The 9,857-nt window shown below is 42.6% G+C and overlaps 1 protein-coding gene across 3 annotated transcripts in view; it reads right to left on the reverse strand.

The window, feature by feature from the left end:
- The window catches only part of CDC14B (cell division cycle 14B), a 101,231-nt gene extending 95,200 nt beyond the window's left edge, over window positions 1–6,031 (reverse strand). For all 3 annotated transcript variants that reach the window (XM_082842606.1, XM_082842604.1, XM_082842605.1), the window contains exon 1: window positions 5,850–6,031. In XM_082842606.1, the coding sequence (XP_082698732.1) occupies window positions 5,850–6,009 (160 nt within the window). In that variant the 5' untranslated portion in view covers window positions 6,010–6,031. The remainder of the gene's footprint in view (window positions 1–5,849) is intronic.
- Between the last annotated feature and the right edge of the window lie 3,826 nt (window positions 6,032–9,857).

Genomic DNA, 9,857 nt, shown 5'->3' on the forward strand with positions numbered 1-9,857 from the left:
CTCCAAAAGGTTATTAAATCTGGCTGTGTTCAGCCCCTGTGTGGGGAGACACCAGCTTTCCCTGGTGTCCTCGAGCCTAACTACCAGAATTAGCTCTTCAAAAACGCTACCATCAAAGTTTTTCTTCCCCAAAGATTTCAACCAAGATATGGTTCCTCTTCAGATTAGTTCTCCTTCAAACCCTCCAAGTTTTATTTTCTCAAGTAAAGCAGAGAACATAACCTCTATGGGAGCAGGGATCTCCCAGCAGTGACCTATTTTATGCACTTGAAGGAGGAAAAAAAAAAGGCTGGCAGAATAGATATTCATTACATGTTTGCTGAAGGAATGAAATATCTGGAAGATCAGGGGTGTAATGATGGCCAACTTGGAAAATAGCATGAGCTCTGAAAGACCTGAATTGTGTAGTTAGTTTGCTCATTTTTCCAAATTCACTAGATAATTATTCATCTCTCTAAATTCAACTTCATAGATACTACTCATGGAGCATCTACTATGACATCATCTACTAGCCAAAGTAGCAAAGGAGTAACTAGTAGATGTTCAAGAAATCATTTATGTATAACTGTGAAGCAGCTTTATCTGTCAGAAAGAATAAAAGGCAGGTGATCATGACTTTCCCAAAAAGAAACTGCATTAATTTGCAGTTTGCAAATTTGCAAACTTATTTTACAAATTTGCAAAATTACTTATCTCTGGTCTTGGCTTCTTCACAGGGAAAAATGGACAACTGTGAAATTCCTAGGGCATTTCTTAAAAGTCTTTCAAAAAATACCAGGTCCATCAATTCAGAGTTCCCAGGAGACTATCTCAGAAATTTCCAAGAAATGTCATTGGTATGTGCCAGTGCCTTCTTTCCATCCTAAAAATCCACAAAGTGGTTTCATTCCAGCTCTCCCCAACCCCAACAAAATTTGGAGAAATTCATTCCCATTCTAAGGCACAGCGCAGTTAATTTGTGCTGTCAACTCCTGGCATTAATACCATCTCTGTGGGACTTCCCTGGTGCTCCAGTGGTTAAGACTTCGCAGTCCCAATGCAGGGGGCCCAGGTTCAATCCCTGGTCAGGCAACTAGATCCCGCATGCCTCAATGAGGATCCCACATGCCGCAACTAAGCCCAGTGCAGCCAAATAAATAAAGAAATATTAAAAAAAAAAAAACTATCTGTGTAACCCAGTTATTCCACCTCCCCCTCATCTTTATGCCCAAACACTCTTTATGCGGCAGCAACACTGAAACTGTGTTAAGTTTTTGCCTTTTTATTGGTGCCTAAGGAATGAGACTCAAAGCAGATGACTAACATAATGCCATCAGAAGTAAAGATGTTGAAGAATTAAGCGAGCACATAAATCAAGAAAGTAAATTCACATTACGCAGAGAGTAAGTATAGACATAAGTCATAAGTAAGAAGAAAAATGAACACTACAGACTTTGATGAGTTTCAGTTACTGAAACTCAATCTACTACATGAAACCGTTGAAGAAAAATTAATTTATTTCCCCCTTGAATCAGTGCCCCAGGTTAACAGCATTCCTTTTCTATCAAGAAAAATATATTTCTATCACTGCAAACAATGAATACACATGACTATTTTCCATAGTAAGCATTCAAAAAATACTTCAATTAATGAATAAATTTTCCCTGTCTAATGATGTCTAGCGTGATTTTTAAAATCCTAAAAAGAAGGGGGGAGGAGTAGTGCTGTATCTGTTTCATTTTATTTGATGAGTATCCAATACATCATTAATCAATGCTTTTAAATAACAATCCTGACCTCAATTAGAGCTTCTCCAATAAAATTAGTTACTGTTATAATATAGACACTCTTTAAAAGGTAGAACATAATGGCAGACACTGAAAAAAAGTATTTTTCAATTTAAGACAAACCATCAAGAATATTTTTTAAGCCAACAGTTATTGACAATTTTTGTTACTAGTCAGAAATTTAAAAAAAAAAAAGTAAAATAAATTGAACTTCTGTACCAACTATTAAATAAATTATCAAAAACAGATTATGCAGTCATGTTATAGCCTTTAATTTTTTTTCTATATTAATAAAGAGGAAAGGAAAATGTGCAATGTCATTTACAGAGGGCCCTATTTAAGGGACAGGAATGTATAGAGATCAAAAAGATTCAGACTTCTGGCCACAAGGAGGTTCATAGGAAAATCAAAAACCTGACTGTGGGGAATTTCCTGGTGGTCCAGTGGTTAGGACTCCACTCTTTCATTGCCAAGGTCCCAGGCTGGGGAACTAAGATCCCACAAGCCGCATGGGCAAAAAAAAAAAAAAACCAAAACCAAACAAACAACAACAACAAAACCTGACTGTGTCCAACATTTTTCCCTTGGTATTTCTCTCATCTAGATACCTAGCTCCAAATACAACTGAAAGCCCTCCTCACTTCCCTTCTTCCCCCTGCTTCCTGACTGATAACTCGTTAGGATCTTATCTTTACTCAGTTACCTCTTCAGCATTAACATATACAGTTTATACTGTATTTATAACCTTTCTTTCACATGGTGCACTGGAACTGCACCAGGAATACAGGTAAAATTCCATGTCATTGCATATGGCAAGAACTGAATGAATGGTCAATGAGAGGTTGATGGGGTCTGCTTAGGAATAAAACCTGGGTCAGTCTGCTCCTAGTAAGAGTAGTGTCCAGTATATCGGGGTGGCAGGATAGACAATAAATAATGACCACATAACAAAAGAGAGAGGAACAAAAATAGGAATTAAGCCTCCTATGTTAAATGTACACATATGAAATACCCTGGGATCTATGGGAATTCAACCTATAGATAAAATACACTGTAATAAAAATGTGAAGGGACCAAAGTTTAAAAAAAAAAAAATAAGTAATGTATTTAAAGGCAGAGTGGGCAGAAGTAATAATGTTTACAAACCAACCCCACTGGGAAAGAATCTTCACAATCCTATAACAATGTTGGTGAGAATGTGGAATAATCCATACATTGCTAGTGAGAATGCTGGTGGTACAGCTGCTTTGGAAAAAAGCCTGGCAGTTACCATGTGATCCAGCAGTTCTACTCCTAGGTATATACCCAAAGGAATTCTACTCCTTGGTATATACCCAAAAACTTGTACGTGAACGTTCATAGCAGCATTATTCATAATTGCCCCAAAAGTCCACTCACAAATGGATAAACCTATATATACTTTGGCCTGGCCTCTTCACTTCAAGTTACACAGTCACACGTGTAGGTAGACATGTACACTGATGCTACTGCAGCCATTTTCAGTAGGGATTGGAAAACCCCCAAATAACCATTTATTTATTAGCATTAAATAAATCACAATTCAGCCATACAATGCCACAACATGCAGCCATTAAAAAGAGAACCGCTCTTACTGGTATAGTACAATTTGTAGAAACTTGAATATGAGTAGAAAACTGAAGGGAAAGAAAATATTACCAGGCAAGGGGGACTAACTATATTTATATATCTCCTTTAGTAATGTTTGACATTAAAAATGCACATGCACTGCTTTTAGAAAACAATAACTGAGGGAAAAACAAGTTGGGAAGGATGCTACCAGGTTGCCATTTGCTGAGGATGAGGCCTCAAGCGTTTCCTACAAGCCCAGTAAAAAGAAATCCCCACCTTGCATCCAAAGTTACTTTGTCTTGTATATCACACCAACCAAACTGATTAAGTATTATTATTCCCAGGAATACAAGACTGTCACTAAGGGACATCTGGAGAAATCGTAGGGGAAGTTGATTTCCTTAACTCCCCTGGAGTGATCTTACACTGAGATTGGACCCTTCCATTATCTGGGCTTGTCATCTAAATAAGAGTATTATGATTTTATATAGTGCACCAACTATTTCCTCAATATTCTGCTTGGTGATGTTTTCTGAAATTAATTCATTGATCACTACCTCAGGAAAGCCAGCCACATTGCATCTTTTTTCCCATAAAGAAGCAAGATTCACCCCAATGACTTTGCTGTCAGACTCTTCCTTTTTGATTGGAGACAAGTGTCTCCAATAGGGAACTGTCTAAACAAGTCATAAAACATACACATATATATAAACAAGTCATAAAACATATACATATACATTTAAATCCACATACACCATTTTATGGTTTTATACTTTTAAACCATATCTATTTTGGCAGAAGCAGTAATTAAAACCAAATGAGGCAATTCTGCATGTACTAATACAGAACAATCTTTCTGCTAAGAAATACCGTGAAAACAATGTGCAAAACAACGTATTGTATGCTGCCCTGCTTAAGTACGGTAGAGAATGTATACGTGTAACCATGCAGTCTATTTCTGTAAGGATTCACAAGAAACTAGGAACATAAGTTGCCTCTGGGGAAAAACACCCGGTGGCTGAGACCAACTTTTCACTATATATAATACTCCTCTTTACCTTTGTAATTAAGAATTCTGTACCAAGTAAGTGTATTACTTGCCCCCAAATTAAATGCTATTCAACAAGGTCCTTCAAAGAGGTATACATAACAAGGCATAAGGCCTGTGTGGGTCCTGCACCCGCGGCCCTCCTCTGCGGGGCCATCTCCCCGGGAGCACACAATGTGGTGGGATCTGCTCTCAGCCTCAGCAAGTGGGCTTTACCTCCTAAAGCGCCAGGCGCTACGGTGGACCTGGGCTGGTGCCAGCCGGAGACAGGTACTTAAGGCAACCCCTTCCTGCCTACCTCCTCTGTCGCCAAGGTCCATCCACTCAACGCCGAGATACCTTCCGCTCTACTCTCAACTTTCTGTGAAATGGACCTTAGTTCCAAAACAACTATCCATCGACCTAGAAAATAATTTCTACTAAATTTCTGTGTTTGAGCATCTTCTTAATTAATGTTCTGACCACTCCAGCTTACCTGGTTTATCAATGGGCGGGAAACAGTTTATAAAAATCCAACACACCGAGGTTTACACACTCTGCGCCACAGAAAACAGACTGAAAAATCCCTCAAAATTGTAGACAAAGCGTTTCCACAAACATCATCTCATTTAATGCCTTCACACGCTTCAGTGTCAATCCTGGCAAACCCAACGGCTCCCAAATTGGATTTATAAAGTCTTCAAGAATTGTAGAATAGGCACTAATAATAAAGCAGTTATCAAACGGCTGCTTTTCTACCTGTGATTTCTCAAAAGTGACAACTCTGGGCATTCATCAAGCTGACCGGTTCAAATGCCATCTAAGTGACATTCCGGAAGCAAGGCAGGGAAATTATCCCTAGGAGGTCTGGGGCGTGCTCATACGCGCGCTGGGGAGGGGGCGAGAGCAATGAGGACCAGGGCAAGGATCTGGCTTCCGCGCCGGGCCGGGGAACACCGCCCCAGGCGGGAGGGACTCCATTTCCCACAGAGCAGCGGAGGTTTGGCAAACGCCAAATAAACACTGCAGCTCCCGCGCCGGCGTGTTCAGCGCGCTCGGGGAATCCTTTGGAGTGATTCGGAGGTTGATACTCCTTAAGGGCCAACCGAGCTTGCAACCCGGGAGGCGGTATCAACTCGAATTTAGGAAAATCCCGAGGCGCCGAGCAGACGCCCGCAATTTAGAAAGGTGACCCCTGGGGCCATCTTGCTGGGGTAGGAGGGTGCAAAACGGATAAAGTTACAGCTTGCAACAAACGCAGAAGAAAACTCGGGGTAGGGGGGCGCTCCCAGGGCCCGGATCCTGAAGGGGGTGTGGCCGGCTCTGGCTTTTATGGGGGTGGGGGTGGAGGCGTGTCAGTCTGGCCCGGGGAGGCGCCTCTACTGCCCCGGGTGGGTGGGCTAGGACCCCCGCGCCGGGTGCCGCGTGTCCGGGGCGCCCCGCCATGCGATCGCTCGCCGGCTCACCGGTGATGTCCAGGTACAGGTCGTCCTGCCGGTCCAGGTGGTGCAGTTCCTGCGACGTGGAGCTGCGGCTCTTCTTCACTCCCGGCGAGGACGACGAGCACCGCCGCGAGCAGGGGGGCGCGGCGGCCCAGTTCGGCCGCCGCTCGCTCTTCCGCTTCATGGAGGCGGCCGCGGCCCGTCAGGGGACCACGACCATGGCCTCGCGCGCCCGCTAGCCCGCCGAAGCCCCCGCTGGCCCCGCGCGCGGGCGCTCAGGGCTGCGGGCGCGGAGCGGCGCTGCGCCGACTGCAGGCGCCGGCGGAGCCCGGCGGGAGGTGGCCGCGCAGGAGCCGGAGGAGGGGCCTGGCCCACCGCGGCTGTCCCGCTCCCTCCTGCGGCCGCCGCGGGACCCGCGCCACAGCCCTCGCTACAGCGCCTCCTGCCGCTGCCGGCGACCCCCAGCCCGCCCCCAGGTGCCTGCAGCCCGCTGGCGCGGCAGAGGCGACGCTGCTGTCGCCGGCGCCTGGGGCTGCCCGGAGTAACCGTGCGCGCCCACCGCAGCCGCGGACGCTGCCGCCGAGGCGCCCGAGCACAGAGGGCCGCGGCTCCCGGGGACTCCCGGAGGGTTGGTCCGTAAAGCTTCATTCACAAAAAGGGGCCCACAACCCTCCTCGGGGCCCGCAGACTGAGGCCTTTCATTGGTCAGTGAGGCGTGACGTCACAGAGACGGAGCTTTTCTACAGGCAGGTAGCCGGTGACGCCATAAAGAAAAGTCTGAGTGATTCCGCCAATCAAAGATAAAAGTGTGCTCGCCACCCTACGGAAGACCCCCAACTTTTCTGTTTCTTCTGTGTTCCCCTAGTGCCAAGACCCCAGTTCACAACTTCATTTAGTGAGTCACCAAAGCTTTACACAGCCCTACCCTAGTAACTTAACTCCAGTTCTTTGGCCTGTATATTTTTTTAAGTATTTCTTGGTTTTCCCTGTAATAGCGCCAAGTGAAAGGGACTCTTGCCATGGCTGCTGGCTTGGAAGAATATGGACTTCTTAAATTGTCTGCTGTTATATAGACTTAAGGTAGAGTTGATGTCAGAATTTAGGAACGATCTAAATCAGCTACGGTCTTTTTATTGACCTATGCCCAGGATTCAAATAGACCAAGCAAAGGCTTCTTAAGGAGTCAATAAAACTACCGTGGAAACACGATATACTGTAAAGGTTTGCACCTCGAAGTTCTTCATCTCGGAATCCTATGCCCGAATTGACTCAGTAGTTTTATACACCAGTTGCTATGTTTTTCTTACCTAAGGTATCGACAGGTCCAATTATTGAAATATTGAAGCAAGTGGCGAATTTAATCCTTTAACTTTTATCTTGCAAACTGTATAATCATATTTCTTTTTTTTTTTTCTACTGGGTTAAAATAATGCCTGATCTTTCTAGAACTTCACCAAAACTGTCATTTTGGAAGGCTTTTAAATGAATTTCCATGGTGGCATAGAAAAGGGTGTTAAGACTGGAGGGCAGTATTTAGATTTCATACCCCAAAATTCTACATCTTGCAAGCTCTTCCTAATTTTTCACCAGTATTTTAACGTTTTACCCTGCAGTTCCGCAGTTACTGCCAACCTCTAGAAGAAAAAGATGAATTTGAGTCAGTCACCCAGGAAGCCTCTCAGAAATGCACATTTCAATGGAGTACCTGGAGGGGGCGGGAGGCTGTTTGACTTCTATTGTTGAAGGCCTTTACCTTAACACTACCAATTAAGGAGGAATGGGGGCTGGGGGAAAGAGGGCTCTGCATGACAGTGGCATTTGAACAGTCTGGAACTAGAGATCTGACACTTAGACCAGAAATTTAGTAATCATGTTCATTCTTCCCATTTCCCATAAGGAAATCAGTCAGTGAAGGCCTTAAATTAAAAATGGCTAAAAAAAAAAAAAGGCCTACGTGTTGTCTGTAAGGGCAGCAAAGAAGCAAGAGACTTGGGAGGCTGTGAAGTGCTGTGCAAATGAGTCTAGGTAAGCAGAAACCTACCCATCCCAGGTCCTCTGTTCTGACCGAGAAGAGGAGGCCTTTCACACTGGCCTCGAGGCTCAGCGGTAGAAAGGCTGCCATTTCCCGGACTATCTGGCATTTTACAAGAGTAGGTCTTGGTTTTTGTTTTGTTGTGTTGAGGTATAATTGACATATAACATTATATTAGTTTCAGTTGTACAACATAGTGATTTGTTATCTGTATATAGTGCAAAATGATCAAAATAAATCTAGTTAACACTGAGTAGGTCTTGTTTTGAATAGATAATACTTGGGTGTTGTCCACTTGGCTCCTTAGATTAAAGAAATTCAAGTACGCTTTGACATTGTATTTGTTTGAGAGTGACTTATCTAAATGTCGGACTAAGACTAAAGTGCCAAGAAGTTCACCTATATCAGTTTGTTTTCTCTCACCTTCAAATACAATGTTTGGGCTAGAAATTCTAATGAAATGTATATGATTTAAATAAAAGAAAAAGTGTTATAAATACAGATAACTATACTGTTAAGTATTTTCACATTTCAAAACCATTAAAATTTTATGGTTTTGTTAGTATAACATCATTAGGAGAGAAGTTATATGATTACACTTTGAAATTATGCAGAAATATCTTCCATTTTGGGGAATAGATAGTCCATATGCTAAGTATACATATTGAAGTTTAAAACCTTATTTATATTTTGTTTTTAGGTCGTGTTTAGATAGTGGCAGAAAAGTGCTATTTCTTACTGATACTTGTTTTGTGTGTAGCATGTCTTTTGAACAAATTGACTCTTCCCGCTATTCAATAAGCTGACCTCTGGGCTCCTGGGCTCTGAGAATTTGGCCACAGGAAATGTAGTTTAGTTTGCTTGGTTGGTTGGCTAGTTTGTTGTTCAGACTGACCATTGATCATAGAATTTTAGAGATTGAAAGCACCTTAGACAATATTTGGCACAAGGCTGTTCTTTTACAGTCAGGACATGGGGACCCACCTAAGTGGCATTGGCAGCCCTGGGGCCAGAATCCAGACACTCTCCAGGATTCTGATTGTCTTTTGGTTGTTTCCTCAACATCATGGGCAACACAGTGAAAAGCTAAATAAAAAGGGAAGGAAGGGGTTCTCTAAAATAGTCCTTTCTACTAGGTAAATTGACCCTGAAAGGAAAACAATTATGGAACATTTTCTTATACATTTTAGGTAACTCGTATTCTGAAGAATGTAAATCTTGCCCTAAAATTAGTAAAAACTGGTGGGTATACATATGATGCTAAAGTTTCAAATGATAATATAAATATCAGAATCAGTGAATTACAGCTTTAATTATGTGAAGATAATTTGTTTAAAGTCAAATTTCCATAAAAACTAGAGGGTTTAGGCAGCAGGCATATGGGAAAACACACTAAAATCTTCACTAGCATATTTAAGAAGAGTTGGTTTTATTTCATTGGCTATTCTGGTAATCTCAGTGTTAATCTGAAATCCCCTATGTTCCCGAGCCTGAGACTGAAAATCTCTTAGAACTGCAAAAAAGGAAGAAAATGAATATATATATGTATAGCTACCACCACATGCTGGCCACAGTGCTAAGGACTTCACACAAATGCCCTGTTTGATGGTATTGTTCTTATTTTATTGGTGAGAAATCCCTCATTTGACAGGTCAAAGCAGTCATCCCACCCACCTTCTGCTGTGAGTTTGGTTTGAAAACCCATGGCTCTTTCTTGGGGCCAGCATCGTGCATCACAGGTTGAGAACAGAGTTTGAAGGGATCTTTCCTTGTAGGTAGGTTTCTGAAATGGAATAACCTCTATAGTTGTGTAAATATTGTAAATTTTGATTCATTTTTTGGACCTCAGATCAGACCCTAACATTGTGGATTTTTAAAACAATATTCCTGATGGTAATTTGGATTTTTTGGTCATGTACGCTTCTTCCCACCAAATAATAATAATAGTAATAATAATGGAATGCTGGGGTGGAGGTGGGGTAGAAAATGAGGAGAATTCT

Source organism: Leucopleurus acutus (genome assembly GCF_964270905.1).
Source record: "Leucopleurus acutus genome assembly, chromosome: 7".
In the NCBI taxonomy this organism is placed as follows: Eukaryota; Metazoa; Chordata; class Mammalia; order Artiodactyla; family Delphinidae; genus Leucopleurus; species Leucopleurus acutus.